Source organism: Triturus cristatus, chromosome 4_2 (genome assembly GCF_964204655.1).
Source record: "Triturus cristatus chromosome 4_2, aTriCri1.1, whole genome shotgun sequence".
In the NCBI taxonomy this organism is placed as follows: Eukaryota; Metazoa; Chordata; class Amphibia; order Caudata; family Salamandridae; genus Triturus; species Triturus cristatus.
The window spans coordinates 367,443,377-367,466,993 of record NC_140586.1 but is presented as its reverse complement, the minus strand read 5'-3'; the positions used below and the strand labels follow the sequence as shown (position 1 = coordinate 367,466,993).

General features: G+C 41.1%; 1 protein-coding gene across 5 annotated transcripts in view; it reads left to right on the top strand.

The window, feature by feature from the left end:
- LOC146833904 (complement factor H-like) overlaps window positions 1–23,617 on the top strand; it is a 1,264,875-nt gene that overhangs the window by 500,904 nt on the left and 740,354 nt on the right. For 3 of the 5 annotated variants that reach the window (XM_085601811.1, XM_085601810.1, XM_085601814.1), the window contains one exon: window positions 1,166–1,369. The exons of the other annotated variants lie outside the window; for them this stretch is intronic. In XM_085601811.1, coding sequence (XP_085457937.1) covers window positions 1,166–1,369 — 204 coding nt within the window. The remainder of the gene's footprint in view (window positions 1–1,165; window positions 1,370–23,617) is intronic. 5 annotated transcript variants of the gene reach the window in all.

Below are 23,617 nucleotides of genomic sequence, written 5' to 3'. Positions count from 1 at the left end.
GGGGTGAGGTGGAAAGTGTCAGACACTCAAGGATTTAGGGCTTATCCAGTGCAGGTTCATGAGAGGTACCCACTGAAAAAGGGAGCCCAGAAGCAAGTGAATTGGTTGAGCTAAAAACAGGAGTGTGGTTAGTACAGAAACAATAGGACATTAAAAAGGGATAAACAGTATAGACCTCAATAGTACAACTGAGAACGAGTGTTTGAGGGTAAAGAGGAGAAATAACACCAGAGGAGTTTGAGACAGAGGGGGAGAAAGGGATTGGAGGAAGCATTCGAGAACAGGTAAAAGGATAGGTGCGACTAGAGACGACTGGATGGGAAAAAGGAGTAATATAGACAAGGGAAGCAGACTCCATCTTGATAATTGTTTGCCTGGAAGTGTGAACATTGTCTGGCAGATGCATGGACAGTAAAGGATTCACTTCTAGCAACTTGTGAGTCTTTAATGGTACATTTAAAAGGCGGTACGACAAGCAGAGGTTTAGTCCACATTCCTAAATACCTATTGTGCAGATAGACATTACCTTTGAGGTGATTTAAATGAGTTAATGTGATAAGTGGATGAGTATAACTTTAGTTCTGCAAAGCTCTCAGTAAACGATACCCTACAGGACCTAAGAAAGAGCATCCTAGTAGGGAGGAGGTCAGTGAGGCAGGACACCATGAAGAAGAAAAGGTGCTTCTCTGCCGAATGCCATGGGCATCAATTCACTAAATTGCCAGTGGTAGCTGAAGTGACATTACACATCCTTTTGATCCCCATTTCATCCCAAATTTCATTCCCTGCCCTGCAATCAGCCTCCCCAAAATCTGACATTTGATGCCAGTAGAAAGGCTGCATGTTAAAACTACATCTGGTAAATGAGCTAGTGGATGCCTGTTTTACTGCCTGTACATGATATTGTCTTAACCCTGTGACCAGGAGTAGCAAGGGGCCTATCATGATTAACAAAGAGCAAGCTAGGGATAGCAGCTTCTATCTCTGACAAGGGTTAATGATGTCCATGCCATATGGAAGAAAAAGGGAATGCCACATAACATTAGGGAGCACACACTGAAGCTTTGATTTCACTTCATATTGTCACTGTCCCAGGAAACAAGTGAATATCCATTTGATTCGAATGATGAATAACAATGTACATTGTGTGTCATTGGTTTGACAGAACCATGCACAGCAAGTCCTGAGGAAATGGCCAAAAACAACATATTACTTCGATGGGTGGACGACAAAAAAATATATATTGAGCATGGTCAATGGGTTGAATTTATTTGCCTTTCAAGGAACTACATTAAACATGGAGAATCACCACCATTCAGATTACAGTGCAGCAAAGGAATACTGGTGTATCCCAAATGTTTCAAGCAAGGTGAGTATAGTCTGTGACAATTAAAATTACAGTTTCTAAAATTAGCTTACATTACCAATGAAAAATACTGAACATTAATGCTTGATTTGCAATATTTCAGTAGTTTGGAGTTTGTGTTCTAATAGATTAGTTATTTTTCATGGAAGAATAGAAAAGCAAATCATAAACTGCATGTAAAATTGAAGCAATCTTAAAACCATTTTTGATGACGTTGTGGCTAAAACCTGCACGTCAGGTTCCATTTTTGTTTTTTTGAAAATGAAACACTTTTGTTCATAGCAAGCTACAGGGGCCGTAGCTATCAACCATGCAGCAAGTGTGGTGCCACCAGGGTCCAGGGTTGTGAAGAGCCCTCAGTGCACCCCAAGTCCAGCTGTTCACTTTTTTTTAATATGAATAGTGGAGCCGTTTATGTTGCACGCATTAGAGATAGTGACATCTTCACTACACCTCTGACAAGATGGTCAGATGTACTACAGGAAGTTTTATAATGTTATAGGAGCAGGATGTTGGGTTTATAGGGGAAAAGGGTGCAGAGATGTATAAAATATGTTTGCATTAATTTCAGTTATCAGTTTTATCATGAATTTGAAATGTAATTTGCAATAAAAAAATATTTTCTATATTAGGACAAAATGTTTCAAAAATTGTTTGAAAATTGGTTTAATAAAAAATATTTTTGTTATATTATTACATTTTTAATTTAATTAATTTTTTTATAATGAACATATCATTTAGTTAAAATGTGAAAACATTTTTTTAACTTATGTTCACAAAATCAAACATTTTGTATTTTAATTAATATTATTTAAATTATGTTGCTGTGAAATGTGAAATAAATTTTTTTAAAAAAAGTTATATTTACGGTTTAAAGGTAAATCATATTTATTTTATTATGTATCAATTTATAACATTTGATATGTTTTCCATTTGTATACTTATTTTGAATGTTGTAAACATTTTAATCATTAAAGCATATTATTTACATTTATATATATTTGGTGTAGACTATACATTATATGTTATAATATAATATATCATATTTTTATCTTATGTTAAGAATGCACAGTTTTTTTTATATTTAAAAGGGATTGAGTGCATTTGTTGATTGAAAATAAATTATGTATCAGAGATATTTTGTGTTGCAGAAAAAGTAAATTATAGACTTTATGGTATTATATGAATATTACATTTTGATTATTTTTAGTATGGTAGTGTCCAAAACTTGGATTAGGAAATGTGACCCATTTTTGTGTCCAAAATGTTTCCCTAAATTGTTTAGATTCGAGCTGGAATACTAAATGTGACCCATTTATTGTCCACCACCTTCCCCTAAATGGCTTGGGTTGAAGTGGAATTGTTCTGTTATGTTATGTTATGTTATGTTAAAGACACTTATTAAGGGCACGTACACCAAATGGTTTCCTAGTGCTGGAGCCAGAGGGGAGGCTGCAACAATGAGAGAATTAATTTAGCCATACGCCTGGGAGAACAGCCAGGTCTTAAGCTGTTTCCTAAACTGTGCATAAGAGGTCACAGACCTTAGCTCCACAGAAGGCGAGTTCCAAAATTGCAAGGCCAAGACGCAAATCTTAGTCCCCTGTACTTCTTGCGTTTGAATGATGAAGTAGCCAGCAAGTTCAAATGGGAATATCACAGGAGTAGGAGTATAACGCTGGATCCTAGAAGTAATGAATGCTGGACTATTACCATAGAGGGCTTTGAAGATGGTACATCCCAGCTTGCAGGCACAGCGTTTGCCCACAGGAAGCCAATGTAGGCTTTTCATTAGCGGTCTGACGTGATGCCATTTGGGCTGACGAAAAATCAACCTGGCCGCTTGGTTCTGCACCAGCTGTAAGTGATGTATTTGATATGCTGGGATACCAACATACAGTGAATTGGCGTAAACAACACGGGAGATTACCAGAGCTAGGATGACTAAGGTCAGGGCTTCCATGGTCAAGAATCTACCGATCTTCTTAATTCTTCGCAATTGAAAGAAACAGGCAGAGACCACTGAGCCAATCTGGGCTTTCATTGACAAATCATTACTAATCACAATACCCAAACTCTTGGTAGAACTTGCTGGGAGTGGGGGATTTCCCAACAATGGAGGCCAAAAGTTGAAGTTCCACGGGTTGGCTAGCCCACCTGTAAGGATCAGCTCGGTTTTGTCAGGATTCAATTTTAGTTGATTGCTATTCATCCATTCTCTGATAAAATTCAGAGTGGATTGAAAGTTGGACACAGAAGATGCCGATGAATTGATATCAAATACCAATTGAAGGTCGTCAGCTTAGTTAAAAGTTCAAACCTTTCTTTCTCTCAGGGAGCAAATCCAGGGTAGTAAGTACAAATTGAAAAGAAGGGGTGAAAGGGAGGGGCCCTGAGGTACCCCACAGGTCAATTTCATTGTGTTGGATGAGAAATTGGTGATGCAGACCCCTTGAAATCGATAGCTGAGAAAAGAAGAGAGCCACTTCAGCGCCAGACCCTGGATCCCAGAATTGCTGACACGGTCAATCAGGAGATCATGATCAACTGTGTCAAATGCTGCTGACAAATCAAGGAGTACCAGGGCCTGGGTGATGCCCTTGTCTGCCGCCCTTCTGAGCTTGTCCATGACTGTAAGAATAACTGACTCCATTGAGTGTGCAGGTCTAAAACCTGTCTTTTGATAGTCAAGAAAGTGAGAGTGTTCGACAAAGGACCTGAGGCAGTTTGCCACATGAGCCTCTAAGGAGATTTTACCTAAGTAGCGCAGCAAAGAAAAGGGGACGATAGTTGATGAGGATCAGGGGGTCAGAGCAAGATTTTTTTAAGATTGGAACAATTTCCACACTTTTAAATGTATTAGGGAGTATATCCAACTTGAGAGAATTGTTCCGGAGTGAAAGAGGAGGGTCAGCACAACTGAGAAAGGCTTCCAGTAACATATGAGGGGGACAGCTGCCAGTAGGGGAACCAGAACCAACCTTTTAAAGCAAATCAAAGAATACCTCCTTTGAATTCAGAGGAATTTGGTCAAGTAGAAGTGGGTTTTTGTGTATAGGCGGAGAAAATGTGGAAGAGGTATGGGTAGGGATGCTAGCCTTAATATTGGCAATTTTATCAATAAAATAGGAGTTGACAGAGTTGGGACAGATTTTGCCATGACTCTTTCTGGTTTGGCAAGCTCATCTACTATAGAGAAAATATCCTTGGGCTTATTTGCCGAATTTAAGATTTTCATGGAGAAGTAATCTGCTTAGTTTCAAGAATAGCGTTTTTATATTCTTTATGCTAGGTTAAAAATATAACCTTCTTATCTGAGGAATAGTGGCGTCTCCAACTACGTTCTGTTTGTCTTAGAGCAAGTTTCTTTGATTTTAAGTCGTCGGAGAACCAACGTTGGCCATCATGGGGTTTTATGATCTCGGTTTTCTTAAAAGGAGCTATACTATCACTAGCAGATTCAAACCATATCTTAATGCTTTCTGCCTGATTGTGGAGTGACTCCTGTACTGACGGGCCGTAGCAGTTAATAGTGAGCAAAAATCGCCAATATTTGCCTGACTCCAGTGTCTAGCCATACGGTTCTCTATTCGTTGGGGATTGGTTAAGAGAACACTGAAGATAGCAAATGTAATAAAATGGTGCAAAGTGCAAGGAGAGATCAATCACTTAGAGATCTTCAGGTTAGATGTCCAGACTTAGTCTAAAGTGTGCCCTTTTATATGGGTAGTTGCATTCACATGCTGGGTACAATTCATTCCAGAGAGAGGATCTGCCAGTTCAATAGATCTAGCACTCGACCATACATCATTGGGCCAGTAATTAAAATCTCCGATTATAAGAATTCTAGCATCTTTAATGACTAGATGGGAGATCATTTCGCCTAGGAATTGGGGGAATGTTGGCATGGGATAAGGGAGTCTATAAAATAAGGCGCAAATAAAAGAGGACTGAAGAGATTCAATTTCAAAACTAGGCTTTCAACTGAGAGTAAGCCTGTGATCCATAGTGAGGTGAACTGAAGTTTCTGATAGATAATAGCTGCAACCCCTCCCCCAGCTTTACCTGAGGTCCTGTTTGCCTGAAGAATATAATAGCTATAAGATACTGCTGCTAAAATATCAGGGATAGACTCTTCAGTAAGCCAGTGAGGAGGAGAATATCCAGTTTGTCAGAATCTAAGAGCTGAAAAATCTCGAGCTGGTGTTTCACCATGATGTTCAAGTAGCTAATTGTGAGTCCCTTTAACTCCTGTTGCTCGGGGGTGGCATAATCTGGCGAGCTCATTTGTTTGAAGTGACCCTCCAGGCGGGAAGGTTTATTCCAGAGGCCTTGCACCGAAAGGGGGCCATGCTAGGGGTCCCCAACGTTGGATTCCCACAACCTTTCTGTGTCAGAAAGGCTGGCACAGAAAGGCTGTGGGAATCTGCCATCGTAATCCCTTGAGCAGGAATGAGACGCCCTTGGGATTACAGGCCCCTTTCCAAATTGCAGATGGGCTCTCCGAAGCCATTGGAAGCCATTCGGAAAGCCCGTTTGTATTCCTCTCCGACTGACCACATCATAATTGGTCAGACAGAAAAGAATCCGTACGGTACATTTTGATGTGGTTGGAACAGCTCCAACCGAAGGTCGGAGATGTTTTAGATCGAATTCGGCCCCCAAGTGTCCAACACCTTCCCTGAAGTGGCTTAGTTTGGAGTAAATAGTAAATTATACCCATTTAGTGGCCAACATCTTCCCCTAAATGAGTTTGATTAGAGTGGGAATAATAAATGCGATCACCCTAGTGTCCAACACACTCCCCTAAATGGCCTTGATTAGAGTGGCAATAGTAAATGTCTCCCCTTTAGAATACAACATAACCCCTAAAAGTTTAAATAGTAGTTGGAGTAGTACATTATAGTTTATAATTTTTGTGTAAAACTTGTTTAATCTATTGTGCTATATTACAGTGTTATTATTACATGTAAACATTTTAGAATTGCATTTTTCACATACAGCATTAGTACTTACTTTTTTGAAAGACAGTAAACTACACCATTTTTTACTTTTATATCCTTCTATATTTAGGTATTTATATTTGATATAATGTATATGTTTACATTTTATCAAACACATTTTTTAAACTTAAAATAAAATGGTTTTATTGTAAATTTTTAACAACATTTCTCATATTTTTTTAAACACAGAACATGGTATATATTTTTTTTAATTGTTTCACGTACTGTTATTTTTCAACATTTTTCCTACCAATATATATTAGATATAGATACTTTTTTACAGATTCAACAGGTTCAATATATCTTTTAGCCTTTTTTTGGCTATTTGGGGTAGTTCGCCTTTTTTTGGCTATTTGGGGTAGTTCGCAATAAGGCCCCTGTAACTTTTTCTCCACATAAGGTATCCACGCCAAATTTGCCTCCTTTCCTTTAAACATCATGGGGATTTTTGAGGTACCCAGGTTTTTATTTTTTTGAAAAGTGCTGCTGAAGAATTCATTAGTTTTTGTCCCTTAAATGGTATCAACAAAGGGTTTGAGTTGCTGAAATCACCATCTTCCCAGCTTTCAGGGACACACAGTCACACAGTTTTGGCATTTTACTGGGACACAGCCTTTTTTATGCTACTTGTCGTGCTTTCAACCTACTTCCAGTTAGAGGTAGATATGGGTGTGAAAGCAATAATGGATCCCAGAAAGCTATACAGTTCTGACAAGTAGATAACATTCTGAATTCAGCAAGGGGTCATTTGTGATAGAAATTATCAGTTGAAAAAGAAAAAATTGAAAATGTGTTGAAAAAAACAGCCATTTGTGCCAACATTTTCACCTGTAGCTTCTTCTAAGTATGAAAGATTTTTTTAAAAGCAGTATCCAGTTACATCCGCTGGACCCTTCTGGTTCTTGGGATATATAGGACTTGTAGGTTCACCTAGAAAACGAGGAACCGAGAGCCAATAACTGAGCTGCGTCTTGAATTGGTTTTTCATTGTGTACCTGGTGTATAGCAAATCATTTGGTAAAATATAAAGAGTGGAAAATAGGTATCAAGGACACTTATTTATTTCTGATTTGGGAACTAAATATAGAGTTTAGAAGCAGTAGCTATTTGCGTATCTCCAAAATTGTGGTACCCATACTAGCATGTGAACTATAGAAAATGTTTCAAAGTGACTTCTTTTTTACACATTTCTGTGATGGAAAGCTCTGGAATCTGCCTGGATCCACAAAATTCCACCCACTCCCATTTTCCAAAGTCCCGCAATAAAAATTGCACCTCACTTGTGTGGGTAGCCCTAGTGCCTGCGGCAGGAAATGGGTCAAAACGCAACGTGGATACACCACATTTTTACAGTTAAAACCAACCCATTTATTGCAAAGTGCCTAGCTGTGGATTTTGAACCCTACCTCTGCCAGCACCTAGCGAAAGCTAGCAAACCGGTACATCTTTGAAAACTAGACACCCAGCAGAATCCAGGAGGAGGTGACTTGTGTGGCTCTCACCAGGTTTTGTTACCCAGAATCCCTTGCAAACCTCAAACTGTGTAATGAAAACACGTTTTTCTCACATTTCTGTGATGGATACTTCTGGAATCTGCGTGAATCCACAGAATTCCACCCACCCCACATTCCTCAAAGTCTTCAGATAAAAATGGTACCTCACTTGTGTGGGTATGCCTAGTGTCTGCGGCAGGAAACAGGCCAAAACGCAACGTGGATACACCACATATTTACAGTGAAAAGCAACCCTTTTTGCAAAGTGCCTAGCTGTGGATTTTGAACCCTAGGTCTGCCAGCACCTTGGGAAACCTAGCAAACCTGTACATTTTTTAAAACTAGACACCCAGGGGAATCCAGGATGGGGTGACTTGTGTGTCTCTCACCAGGTTCTGTTACCCAGAATCCCTTTCAAACCTCAAACTGTGTAAAAAACAACACATTTTCCTCACATTTTCGTGATGGCAAGTTTTGGACTTTGCGTGGATCCACAGAATTCCACCCACCCCACATTCCCCAAAGTCTTCAGATAAAAATGGTACCTCACTTGTGTGGGTAGGCCTAGTTCCCACGACAGGAAACGGGCCAAAATGCAAAGTGGATACACCACATTTTTACGGTGAAAACTAACCCTTTTTTTGGAAAGTGCCTAGCTGTGGATTTGTAACCCACCTCTCCCAGCAACTAGTGAAACCCAACCCTTTTTGCAAAGTGCCTAGCTGTGGATTTTGAACCCTAGGTCTGCCAGCACCTTGGAAAACCTAGCAAACCTGTACATTTTTTAAAACTAGACACCCAGGGGAATCCAGTATGATGTGACATGTGTGGCTCTCACCAAGTTCTGTTACCTAGAATCCCTTGCAAGCGTCAAACTGAGTAAAAAAAAAATCCTCTCATTTCTGTGATGGAAAGTTCTGGAATCTGCGTGGATCCACAGAATTCCACCCAACCCAAATTCCCCAAAGTCTTCAGATAACAATGGTACCTCACTTGTGTGGGTAGGCCTAGTGTCCGCAACAAGTAATGGGTCAAAACACAACTTGTACACACCACATTTTTACAGTGAAAACTAACCCTTTTTTGGGAAAGTGCCTAGCTGCGGACTTTGAACCAAAGCTCTGCCAGCACCTAGGGAAACCTAGCAAAACTGAAATGGTTTAAAAACTAGACACCCAGAGGAATCCAGTATGGAGTGAAGTGTGGCTCTCACCAGGTTCTATTACCTAGAATACCTTGCAAACCTCAAACTGTGTAAAAAAACATTTTCCTTCACATTTCTGTGATGGAAGCTTCGGAATCTGCGCGGATCCACAGAATTCCACCCACCCTGTATTCTCCAAAGTCTTCAGATAATAATGGTACCTCACTTGTGTGGGTAGGCCTAGTGTCTGCAACAAGAAATGGGGCAAAACGCAACTTTGATACACCACATTTTTACAGTGAAAACTAACTCTTTTTTGGGAAAGTGCCTAGCTGTGGACTTTGAACCAAAGATCTGCCAGCACTTAGGTAAACCTAACAAACCTGAACATTTTTGAAAACTAGACACCCAGAGGAATCCAGTATGGGAGGACTTGTGTGGCTCTCACCAGGTTCTGTTACCTAGAATCCCTTGCAAAACTCAAACTGTGTAAAAAAAACATTTTCCTTCATATTTCAGTGGTGGAAAGTTCTGGAATCTGCGTGGATCTGCAGAATTCCACCCAACCCACATTCCCCAGAGTCTTCAGATTAAAATGGTACCTCACTTGCATGGGTAGGCCTAGTGCCCGGGACAGGAAACGGGCCAAAATGCAACGTGGATACCCCACATTTTTACAGGGAAAACTGCCCCTTTTGTGCAAAGTGCTTAGCTGTGGATTTTGAACCTTAGCTCTGCCGGCACCTAGGGAAACCTAGCAAACCTATACATTTGTGAAACGTCATTTCATAGTAACCAAAGCTACAGCCTCAGCAGCTGGGGAAGCTCTTTTCCAGCTCCTGAGGCTGCTGGGGGGAAAAGGGAATCCCTCTGGTGCCTGCACCAGAGGTATACCCTGTGCCATGGCGTCGGACACGCAGGAGCCATCCGACGCACATGAACAGTTATGCATCTGATGGCACCATCGCCTCTGATGCATAGAAGGGGTTACTTAAAGTCCCATTGTTTTCTTTTAGGAGATAGTATTTTTGTTATTTAGCAGTTGTTTTTTTTCTTACCACTGAATGTACTTTCGTAGTCTATTCCTGTGTTTTTTTGCCAGATTTATTCGTGGTTAGCTGCTGCTGATCATTGGAGAAGGTTAGACATTTAAAAAAAAGATTCTAGAGGTTTTTTTGTGATAAAGTAGATGTCTGTATAACTAGTTAATGTGATTCATAGTGTTTTTATTTTCAGGGTTAGTCGTAGCAATATTGTGTATTAGACCTACTTAGAGGTTGGTTGTAGTTTTGTGTTATTTTAGATGTTCTAATGTTATCATTTGTGTTTGTTACATTTGTAATGTAATGTTCATATTGTATTTGAACATAGCATTTTGTGTGGGTGAGTATACTATGTTTTTTTACAGGTTTACGGATCAGAAGTTATCCTGTGATCCTGTGGCTATTGCGGTCTATTTTTTAAAGGGAATTATTTTGGTTTCTAGGTAACCAATATAATTTTTAATTTCTTTTAATTTTTTGGGTTTCCCTAAGCTTTTGCTTTTTTTGATCAGGTTTTTACGGTCCCGTATGACTTCGGATTACTTTGATGGATTTACCGTGGGTATTTACATTTTTGCATTTGTTTTGGGACTTTTTTTAATTTCACTTTTTCCTTTTTGGTGTTTTATATTGTAGATATGGATAGAGATCTATAGCTTCAGGACTGTATGTTTAATATACTTATTTATTTGTAGGTGGGAAATGTTATATTTGAATATGTATGTGTATTTGTTGTAATTGCAACATGTCATTTTACATTTCAATGGGTGGGATTTACTTGGTTCCATTTTGTGTTTATTTTTAATGTTGCGATTTTTGGTTGTTGATGTGCTGATTTTCAATTATTTATTACCTATGTTTTTTTTATCAGTCTTCTTTTCTATTTTATTTATATGTTTTTTTAATGATGTATAGACATCATTTTTTTATTTTCATTTAAAAATCCATAAGTTGCGGTGGTGTGTATCTTTGTTGGTTAGTTTGTAGGTAGCTAGGTGTTCTATAATGAGGATCGTGCTATTGATTCTAAGTTGTGCACTCATTTGTTGTTTATAAAGATTTTCAGGCACATGCATCAAAGGAAAAACCGGTCGCAAACGGGCAGATTCTCAGAATCTGCCCCTTTGCGGCCGGTATTTTTGCATTTGGGATGCATCATCCCAAATGCAAAAATCGCAATTTAAGGAATCTCTAAATTGCGATTACTTAAATTGCGATTGCATTTAAGGAATCCCAAATTGAGATTCCTTAAATGCAATGCATTAAAGTAAAAGTAAAAAAAAGTAGCGATTTCGCTAATAGGGGGAGCAAATTACCATGAAGTTGAACTTCATGGTAATTTGCAAAAACTTTGAACGATGCACTAAAGTGCATTTTTCAAAGTTGTAGGTTACACACACACTGTCCTAGGGACATGTGTGTGCGCAACATTTGTGCACAGATCAATTTCAGGGGTGCAACAGGGTGTCCTTTTGACACACTTGCACCCTTGAAATTGCATAAGCAATTTGCAAGTACCAATTGGTACTCGCAAATTGCGCTTGCAATTTCCCATTCATTCCTTATTTGTGACTCGCTATTTGCGAGTTCCAAATAAGGAATGTGTAGGAATCGCTATTATTATAGCGATTCCTACATGCATAGGATTTTGCGAGTCCTTAATTGCGAATCCTTAATATTCGCAACTAAGGACTCGCAAAATCCTAGCTTGATGCATGTGCCTGTTTGTCATTAAACTGTAGCATGTCATGCATTCTACTGGTTATTAACATATTTTAAGTTTAATTTGGGTTACCAATTGCTTGATTCTTAGTTGTTGGTAGCTTTCTTCTTTTTATATGGCTTCCAAGAATTTATAGTGTAGCTTTGGTTGTCCCTAGTGTGGCTTGGAAGGCATCGTTCCATCATTCTACTAACTAGATTGTTGGTTTTGGCTCATTGAGCCATGATGCTGTCATAGACATTCCACCATGTTATTAGTGTACTTAGTTTGTTTTCTGTTTTGATTTGTAAAATCGGCTTTCTATAAGTACGTTGTAGCGGTTAACTACCTCTTTTACAAGGACATAGTCTAGTGCAATTTGCTTTTTAATGTAAAGGCAAACTAGCTGTTTTTTATATATTCTACACTTAGGGGCATCTTTACTATAGAATGATACAGCGTGGGACTGTAAGCCGTCATGCTGTGACTGCATCATTAGTAAAATGCAGGGATGCATCGTTTTTACAGCAATATGAAGCATCCCTATGATTGTCTCTGCGCTGGCGCACAATTGGTTTTCTAGCGCCAAGGCAGGCAACCTTGCATGATGCTGCAGGGGTGCCTTTAGTTGCAGGGATGATTGTTTTTGTGCAGAAGGGGACACCTTCCTGCACAAAAACAATCACTGATGGAATTTTCCAGCTTGTATATGTGCTGCAGAATTCAGCACACTTAGAAAGAGCAAAAAACAAGGAGAATTAAAGGTATTTCTCCTTGTTGCACCACTTTAACACCTCCCCATGGGAGGTGTTAGAATCTGGCACATTACCAGGTTTATGAAACCTAGTAAATCTGGGAATGCATCAAAATCCATGAGTGTTGCGTGGGAGGACCCATAGCAATACCATGGAATGCCCCTTTCAGTCAAAGTAATGCGTGAAAGGGAGCCATATTTATGAGGCCATGAAAAGCCTAGTGGCTTTGCGTAGCCTTGTAAGTATGGCTCAGCATTGAGCGCCACTGGAGCATAAAAAAAGAGTGATGCTCCGGTAGCGCAGGGGCCTTGCAAATATGCCCCTTAGTGAAGATTTTTGGATATGGCTCCAAATGCTTTGATTTAAGTGGCCTTGAATGGCCGTATGTGGGTACAGTTTAATCATGGTTTGTATTATGGCCTCTTCAAAGTTGATTATTATTTTATGTGGGTAGTAGTTGTTAGTTTTAATTTTAATATGGTTTATTAGTTCGTAGTAAGTGCTTTGTTAAGTTCATAAAACTTTATTTGGATAACTTGGTATCCATAAAAGCACCGCAGCATTACACATTTTTTGACAAATGGAGATTAATAATAACATTAATTAACAATAAATAGTTTGTAATTATATAAATAAATACCAGTTCACACATCAGTTTATACAAGAAAATCATACGTATATATAAAAGCTCAGGGATTGGACATCATCTTACGTGCTCGAGTGGCGATTTTCAAAAATGTGCTAGTGCGGAAGTCCAACTCTTCATCGGCCAAAGTGAGTAACCACAAATAAGCATTATCCAAACTAATAGGCCTCAGCTTTTTAAAAAATTGTGTTAAAAGCCACTTGGTGTATTTTAAATAGTATTTACAAAGAAACAGAAAATGTAGAGTAGATTGTCCACTCACACCATCACATGGGCAGGGTAAACAGTCAAGATTGGAGTGGTAACCAAGAGGAAAACATAACGCAAATTTAACAGTACCTGCTCTTAGGCGAAATAAAAGGCTCCTTTCCCAGTGGCTCATAGGTAAAGTGAGAGAAATAGGTAGGGGGTGCCTATGCTGTTCTATAGTCATATAGCTGGAGGTAAGTGCTTTGTTTATAAAGTAAAACAGATTTATATGAGAAATATATTATTGTATTGATATTCACCATGTATGGTGTATATCAGAGTGAATGATTTAGGGTTAATTTTTAATATTTATTCCATAATTCACCTGTGGCATTAGCTTAGGGTCCATTATGACTGGTGGTCCATGGGACCTCCGGAGCCGTGGTAGCAGTCCACGAACAGCCACACTGGCGGTCCGACCGCCGTATTCGGAGTGCGGTGGTGGGTCCGCCACAGGACCTCTACAACCGCCGGGGATCTGTAATCCCATGGTTGTGGCACAGCGGCGTGAAGCTGTAATATGCTGGCGATGCCACTGCGGCACCGCCAAGCATATTACGAGTTTCCTCACTTCAACCTTTTTCATGGTGGTGAGCCCGCCATAAAATGGGTGGTAGTGAAGAAACAAAGGTGGCCCTATAGGGGCCCCTGTTGCCTCTATGCATGGTGGTGCATGAAGGGGGGCACATGGTGTGCCCCCCTGTCTATATATACCCACCGTTCCTGCATGGCAACGCACTTTGGGAGTCCCTTGACGCTGTTGTTCCAAGGCTCACATATGAGGTACTTCCAAAGCACCGCCCGCCAGACCAAGAGTACACTCTCAATCTGGCAGGTGAGCTGACTATGGGTTTGGCGGTGTTCATCTTCATGCAGGGCGCTGGCATGGCAGTAGAAAATATCTTGGTGTGGTAAATTGTCTGCTTTAGCTAATCTTGTGCCAGCACCTCATCTGACCTTTTATATGCTATATGCTGTCATGTAAAAATGTCACACAGAATTCAAACCACATTTCGCACTGAAAGTGAAATTTTATGTCATTTCAAGAGAGTTTCATGACATTTCAAGATGTTTCATGAGAAAAACATTATGAACTTTTGCACAACACTTGTGGTGTTATGCTAATGTAATTTCTTTCTGTAAGTGAAATTTCCTGTCTAGTATTCCCCGCTGGACGATTATATCCGGCCTGGGCATAATTCTAATTCAAAAGTTTCAGCAGGTGATGTTGTTCACTGAGTTGGAAATCTCATACTTTGCCAACACAAAACTGACAAGCTAACTGGTGGCCATCTTAGAAACTGGCAAACCCTTATGGGTGGGGGGGCCATCCTGCTCTGGGTAGGTTAGGAGGGTCAGGATCAGGGTAAGTGTAAGGCAAATCCTAAATTAACGTTTGCTCACCCTCTAGTAGCTTGACCCAGAGCAGTTAGGCTTAACTTAGAGGCAATGTGCAACAAATTTTCACAACACTTCCAATGGTACGACAGTAAAAACACAACACAAAATGAATCCACACCAGATTTGAAAAATAGAGCTTAATTTAATAAAGATCAAAACCACAAAAATCCAATAAGTAGAACTTGAGGTCTGAATTTTTAAAGAATAAACTGTAAAATAGCACTTAGAAGCAATAATTGCTTATATGGTATATCTGGTCGCGCTGGACCAAGGCAAAGTTAAAAGTTCATGGCACCAAGACGGAGCGTGGGCCAGATACAGGGGTACACTTGGTCCTACTGACCAAAAGGACCTTGATCTGCACTGTGTTGTTGCAGACGAAGATGCCAGGAGCAGCTGAAGCAATGTGTTGGTGTCGAGCCATTCAGTGTACAAGAGAAATCAATTTTTTTCATTCAACTGTGGTGATATGTCAGTTCCGAGTGTGATGTGCTGGTTCCAAATGGGATCCCTGCTACTGCTCCAGCAGAGGATGCATCGGTTCCAGAGGCAATGTGAGGATTCTGAAGGCTATGTGCCGGGTTTGCTCCACGCAGCGACGAGAGTGCGCTTGTTCTGATCAATGCACAGGTGAAGATGCACAGGATCCGTGCCACACAAAGTTGAAAATGAGCTGGTTCTGATGACGATGCTTGGGTTGACTTGAAGAAGCACCTTAGGCCTCACTTCCACGACTGTGGTGACACCACTTGGAAAGGCAAACTCACAAATTGCAGAGTGCAGGTGCAGATGCAGGTGAGTTAGAAGTCTTTTATTTCCCTGAGATTCAGGAGGCAAGCCAGCAAGCCCTTAGAGGTACTCTGGGTTCGAGTGATGAAGGTCCAATCATTCTCACACAGGCAGCGAAACAGTTAGCAGGTGGGCAGCACAGCAAGGTCGGACTCAAACAAATCAGCAGTGCAGCAGAGTGGCAGTCCTTCAGAAGCGCAGCAGTTCTTCTTCCTGACAGAGTCTTCACAGGTCCAGAAGTGTACTGAAGTGGTGGGGTCAGAAGTTAAGTACTTATACCCAGTTGTGCTATTGAAGTGGGGGAGACTTCAAAGAAAAGTCTTTGAAGTGCACTAAGGTCCTCCCTTCCTGCCCTAGCTCCAGACTCACTACAGTGGGGTATGCAGCCCTTTGTATGGGAACAGGACACAGCCTCACTGAGGCTGTGTCCAGCTCCTCCCTCCCATCCTGCCCAGAATGACCCATCAGGATGTAGATGACCCATCAGTCACCCCCAAGCTCCCTTTGTATGTGGCTGTCTAGGGGGAATGCACAAAACCCAGCTTGAACCCACCCCAGACCTGTATTTAGAGTAGTTGTAAGTGGAAGTCGCAGAGTTTCACTCCGTGGAATTCCGCTGAGTTATGTAAAAACTCCACGAGATTCCGCGTAGTTCCACGAGCAGTGGAATTCCAGTCCGCAGTACAGTACACACTCGTCAGCAGTGAACTTCTACCACACCCCCAGTCCTAGCCTGTAGGGTTCAGAGTTCAAAAGGTCAGATTATCTACTGTGCATAATTGTGGTAAAAGTGGTGCATCCCAACAAAGGACTGCTGGACCTTAGGGAAACAACTGGGTAAAAAGGTCTGGTTACCTTCTCTTTAAATAAATATAAACACATCACTTGTTAAATTAATGCGGCATTCTAGACCACCTTTGCATCTTCAGTTGAACACAGTTTCCATTTTTTTATTTCTAGCTAAATACTTGCTGAACACAGGCCCTGACCCCACCTCGCCCAGGGTCCTCCTTTTAAAATGAATACACTGTTCTTCCATTAAGTACAATATTGAGTGCACAGCAAGCTATCTCAGACACAAATTAACTTATTTTTATTGCACACAACACTGCATGTGCTGCCATTAAAACACTGCCTCAGACCCTTAATGATGTTGTACAGTGGCCCTTGTCCTCTGATATCTATTTATTTCTGGCACCACCAGATGTAACTCTCCCTCTCCTCTGCACTCCTCCAATGCACCTGTACCCTGTGGCAGCTTCCATTTATTACAAACTGCCACCCCCCTTCATATGCAAATCTTCCTCACCCGCACCCCAAGCCCCCATCTTTCACTAAACCATTCCTCACCAGGTCTGGTAATACGCTGTCCTGTGCGCCTTTAAGGGAGAACTCAACAATGCTCACATGTTGTGGGGTGTATCTGAGCGCGCACCCTGAACCTGGGGTGTCCACATGTTGTGGGCTGTCTGTGCCCACGCACTGGGCTTGGGTTGATCACAAGTCGTGGGATGCTTCTTGGGCCCTTAGACTTCAAAAGAGCCTCTAGGTCCTCCTCACAAGTCGAGGGAGGCTCTGAGGACCTTAGACATCAAGATGTGATTGGTTCAGGGTTGTACGCACGTAGAGGGGTGCCTCTGGAATATCCAGACGTAAGGGGTGCAACTTTCTCTTGCGTCCTAACAAGCAGATGGCTGACCTTGGGGTGTTTGCACTTCTGGGGTGCCACTCGGGTCCTCACACATCTAGGGTGGCTTAAGGGAGCTCTCGCCTAGGCAGTGGTGGCACTGTCTTAAAATTTGACACTTCAGGGGTGCCTCTTCTGTGCTCAGCTGCGCTCTACAGCCTCAAAACCCTGCACACAAGCACCCGGGGGCATGGGCAATTCAGTGCAACCAATCCCATGTCCTACAAGGAGTCGAGGCACCAATACATTACCAATCAGCACCAGACCAGATGCAGATTTCAAATCCAAGTAGATTTCAAATCCAAGTACTGCGTAGAGAGTGGCAACCAATCTGGGGCTCTGAGCCTATTCTCGCTGCTACGCGCAAAGAGAGTAGTGGTCCCGCCTGAGTGGATTCAGCCAAAGGGAGGATTGAGCACGGCTCTGCACACATGTCACTCTGAGGCTGCCTACTGGATGAAAAACTTTGAGATGTCAGACATATGGATGACTGTTAAACACTGCCACGTGGGTAGGCGACGTTCTTGCTGAACTCCGTGTTCCAAGCTGAGTGTAGAGTGGGTGTTATCTCTGCTGGTGGAGTGGAGTTTGCCACCCACCCCTAATTCAGACACAAGCAGCAGACACAGAATGACTGAAGTGAGAAAATGCCAATTTTCTAAAAGTGCCATTTTCAGACTTGCAACTTAAAATCCAACTTCACCATAAGTTGTGATTTTAAATTGTGGGTCCAGAAACACCAAACTTGAAGAGTCTATCTTCTCACAATTGGGAATTACACTTAAAAGAAGTAGTAAGGTAATCCCAATGTTATCCTATGGGGGAAATAGGCCTTGTAGTGATGAAAAACGGATCTGGAAGTTTTTCAATAATAGGGCACGTAAAACTTAAATGTACATGTCGTGCCATTTAAATACATTGCTCCCTGCCCTGTGGGTTACCCAGGCCCTACCTTGGGGGTGATGCATATGTATAAAAAGGGAAGGTTTATGCCTGGCAAGAGGTTTATCTCGCCAGGTCAAAATGACAGTGTAAACTTCACATACCGGCTCTGCAATGGCAGGCCTGGGAGATAGTGAGAGGGCTACTTAATGGGTGGCACAATAAGTGATGCAGGCCCACTAGTAGCATTTAATTTACAGGTCCTGAGCACATGTAGTGCTCTTTACTTGGTACTTGTAAGTAAATTAAATATCCCAATTGGGGATGAGCCAATATTACTATGTTAGGGGAGAGAGCACAAGAACTTTAGCACTGGTTAGCAGTGGTAAAGTTTGCAGAGTCCTAAAGCCAGCAAAAACAAGATCAGGAAAATAAAGGAGGTAGGCAAAATGTTAGGGCGAATAAAACCCTAAGGCTGTCAGGGCTAACAATGCCCCTATCCCTTCAAAGCATTTAGGATGGGAGACAAGGTCTCTACGCCACACTTTTTGTATTGGAGGCTGCCTCCCACAGAGCCACCCCCCACCTCTCCCACTGGTCTGATGGCAGAGAGATCCAGGTGGGCACAGGCGTCCATGAACAGAGAAAAAATCTTGGCTCAGCGGATGACTTTCAATAGATTGCAGAAATTAAGCTACTGTGCTATCCCCAAAAACCTGAGTCAGAATCAGGTCATCTACAAATGATTTAACTCCAAGCGGCCCACAAAAATTCAGTGCACTAAGGGCGGTGAAGCTGCCTCCTTCAGCCACACTCCAGTCCCCAAGCAACTCTACGCACCACCCAAGAGGCCAACTATTCCAGGCCAACCAGGGCTTCACGCCATTGTTAGTGTTTAGGGCAGTTTCTGATATTCCCACAAAAGTTAGCTTCACTCCATTGGCTCAGCCAAGCACATTCACCAGTTGTCAGAACCTGCAATTCCTCTTGTACTGAGCAGGATCACTATTGCAAGAACACATCACCAGTAGGTAAAACTAACCTGTCTCACAGCAGTCTAAACCCAGATCATGTTCACTTTTAGTGGGTGAGCAATCCTATGGTTGTGGAATTCTCCATCACAATGATAGGAAGAGCTGACATCAAAGGATCAAAAATCAACATCGGTATAAGCGCTTGCCCACCAAAAGCCAGTTATCCCTGTTGTACCTCTTCGGACACCTTCTGCTTAAAACCTAAAAATCCACAAGGATTGCAAGACCCTGCTTTCATGGTCTGTAGTCCTACTCAAAATCGATCAAGCAATCTTTTGCCTTTCTGCTCTGTGGACGATTTCTGTCCTCCCTGAGCTTGCCTTGGGACACCTGTTTTGTCTTCTCTTAAATAACTTTGTTTCAGCAACCTGTGCCAAAAAAGTGTCGACACAAATATACAAGAATACATAGATAGATAAAAAACTACAGAAATTACTTAAAACAGACTCATATTTGAAAATATCTATTTCATAACTATGTGGCCATAAATGAAAAGCTAGAAAACAAATAAGACCCCACCGCCCAATCACAAAAAAACAAAGAAAAATGTAGGCATACATTTTCATGAAGACTCCCACCAATACTTACAGGCATATGCATCAAAGGAAAAACCGGTCGCAAACGGGCAGATTCTCAGAATCTGCCCCTTTGCGACCGGTATTTTTGCATTTGGGATTCATCATCCCAAATGCAAAAATCGCAATTTAACGAATCTCTAAATTGCGATTACTTTAATTGCGATTGCATTTAAGGAATCCTAAATTGAGATTCCTTAAATGCATTAAACTAAAAAAAAGTAGCGATTTCGCTAATAGGGGGAGCAAATTACCATGAAGTTGAACTTCATGGTAATTTGCAAAAACTTTGAACAATGCACTAAAGTGCATTTTTCAAAGTTGTAGGTTACACACACACATGTCCTTGGGACATGTGTGTGCGCAACATTTGTGCACAAATCAATTTCAGGGGTGCAACAGGGTGTCCTTTTGACACCCTTGCATCCTTGAAATTGCATGAGCAATTTGCAAGTACCAATTGGTACTCGCAAATTGCGCTTGCAATTTCCCATTCATTCCTTATTTGCGACTCGCTATTTGCGAGTTCCAAATAAGGAATGTTTAGGAATCGCTATTATTATAGCGATTCCTACATGCATAGGATTTAGCAAGTCCTTAATTGCGAATCCCTAATATTCGCAACTAAGGACTTGCAAAATCCTAGCTTGATGCATGTGCCTGTTAATCTTTTGTACGGTTCTGTACATACATTGACAATAATCTCTTGCTTCATCAAACAGAGCGATCTCCAGTCAAAAAAGTAGTCCAGCTTAAACAAATGTACAAACAGCACAAAAAATGCATATTTCATTAAAGTATCATGGTATATTCATATCTGGACCAAAAGATAATATTAGACACCTAGTCAGAGATTCAGAAGGGCAATAATGCAAACCGGGTGGCCGAAGACACACCGGTAGCTAAGAACAATAAAGGAAACATAAGCCGTAATGAATCCCTGCCCAAGGAAACAGGGCGGGTTCATAGCACATAAAAACCAACTAAAAAGTTGCTTATTTCCCTGGTCTAAGTGCTACAACTCCTGGATAATACACAAGAGCATTGCACATGTGGAAGAAGCCCCAGTGTTTTTACAGGGGCACAACTGGAAAAAACAGTGATCATAGAACAATTCAGGCTGGATTAGGTTTCCTCCTTAATCAATAAAGCCTTTCTTCTGATATTCCACATACTTCCCAGACATTTGGCGATGGAACAGGCAAAAAGGGGACTAGAGTCAGATATTGATATCCTCAAAACAGTTATATGGCTGTTTGTGGCCAGTTACCTACAAACCGGATTTATTCACCCTAATTGCGGACATAAAAATGCTCCAAAAACAAATAAAACATGTGCTACTGTTTCCTTAGGCGCTCTGCAACCTGGACACAAAGTAGATACTGCTCGATTTTACAACCATTTGGTTGAGAATGACTTGAGGGGAAGTGAACTGAATCTAAATTGAATATAAAGCTTGCTATCGTTAGGGATGGTAATAAAATCCAAATACTGCTCTAATGAACTAACAGTTTAAAATCTGAAAATGTATTTGTCAAAGACCCCTGAGTGCAGAAATGTCCTCATTCTGCGCAACCCAAGTTTAGTAGCATGTCTTTATTTGGACCTAAGAAGGAATACGCTCCAGTGAGTTAGAATCCCATGCTGATTGAAAACCTAGGGAAGTGAACAACTTTTTAACATTGTTAATCCAAGTTATTTTATGGAATCTATCTATATTTATTACTTCCAAAAAGGCTTCAGTATATGAAGCTAATTCTGGTGTAGATGTTAGTCACCTCCAGAACAATAAAGCGTGAAGCCTAGCTTTGTCATAGATAGATTTTCTACACATATCAAGTTTTAGAGGGTAGAGCAGTGTACTGGGTGGCAGGTGCACTACATTTCTTAAAAACGTATGCTCTGTTTGGGACATCTTTGTAATGCTTGAAAAACCCAAAAGTTCCGCCCCATTAAGAGCAGTTCCTACTGCTTTCGAATCATAAATCGGTAGTGCAGCAGACACTGGCTTGCCGGTGGATGCACAGTGCTCTTTCAGCTAGGCGCCTACAATTTGCCTATGTTTCATCATAATTTTATCAACTTGGGACTGCCATGACACATTTGTAGAAAGTCTGATACCCAAATACTCAAAGGTGTCCACTCTTTCAAAGGATGACCTCCCCCTGTAGGACTTGTGCGGATTAATCAACATATACTTGATTTTGGTTGTATTTTCCTTCAGGCTTTAATCAAGCAAAATTCCTTGAAATGATTTAATAATTATTGAAGGCCTCCAGGAGTTGTAGCCACCAACAAAGTATCATCAGCAAAGAGAAGTGTCAAGATTTTAGATTTTCCAAGGCATGCTGTGTCAGCAGGATGAGTAGAAAGAAAGTTCACCTCATTTAGATATAGGGAAAATAATGTCAGGTCAGAGCTAGTACACATCATTGGTGAACACCGTTGTTTATTGGGATTGGAAGAGTCTGCTGCCCCAGGTCACCCCAGCAAATTTTTGCAAAATTTCCCTCATGCCAATGGATGGTTAAAAATAAAATGTCAGGCGGCATTCCCGTGTCATGCAGCACACACCACAGCTTATGTCATGGGACCAGGTCTAAAGCTGATGTTTAATCGACAAATGCAACATAAAGGCTGCCTTTGGCGATTAAAATACATTTCCAAAAACAGCACAAAACAAAAGACCTGATATATAGTGCTAATATGTACCCTAAAACCTGCCTGATAAGATGTTAGAATTCCTTTAGTGTCTATCCAATCCTGGACCTTAGCCAAGACCACATAGCAGAATACCTTTTGAATGGCGTCAATTAAGCTGATCGGCCTATAGTTGGTAGGTATATTATGGTCTCCTTTCTTAAAGAAAGGTACCACCTTGGCTTGTTTCCATGATCCAGGAATTGGTTGACTCCTTGCGATCACATTGGTTAATAGTAGGGTATATTTTGCCCAGTTACCTTTTTCATGGAATAGGATGTCACCTGGAATACTGTCAGGTCCAGGTGCTTTACCAAGATCTATAGCATCTTTAGAAATTTGAATGTTGCATAAATCAAATTATCGTCTTGGCCCAGCAGCCCAGATACAAAAAGGTTTCCTTTGGCTGAGTCAGTAAATCCTCAGTATAAATAGTCTTAAATGCATTAACCCAGACAGAAGGTGGAATATGATTTCTTGGTTGGGATTCAGTCTAGTTTCCCCACCCAAGATAACCAAGGCTCAGAATTTACTGAAATCCTTGTCATCACAAGCTTCTTTGATAGCCCACCACCTCTTCTCATCCCATTCTCTTTTTTCAGTAATTTGAATTTGCTTGTAGGCTTTTCTAGAAGCACTTATTATGCTCATGTCGTTTTGCTTCATCCCCAAGATCGAGGATCAGATGTTTTCAGAACTGCCTACATTCCTTATTGAACCAATGATTATGGTTGCGGTGCTTCTTTTTCAAATGAGAAATGGGAGCTATGAAATGCTGTGTAACATACTTACAGATACGTGAATGAGTGACCGTAACTTCATCCAGCCCACTATCCCTAGCCTGTAGGGCATCTAGCTTGGCTATAGTTGCTTCAAGGTCTGAATTTTTTTGGGAGAGAGTGTTTAATTGAAGGGTATAGATGGTACCACTTAAGGCAGCGCTTTCCGTTAGTGCTTGCAATTAGTGAGGAACACGTTGCGTGTTTGACAGTGTGGGCAGGAATCAACAGACCAGTATTCACACTGTGACCACAAACTAAGACACAGAGGGTTATGGTCACTCTCTAATCTCTCCTTGACCTCCATGACCTCAACAATGCGCCACATTGTTAAGTCAACTAATACTGGATAATACACAAGAGCATTGC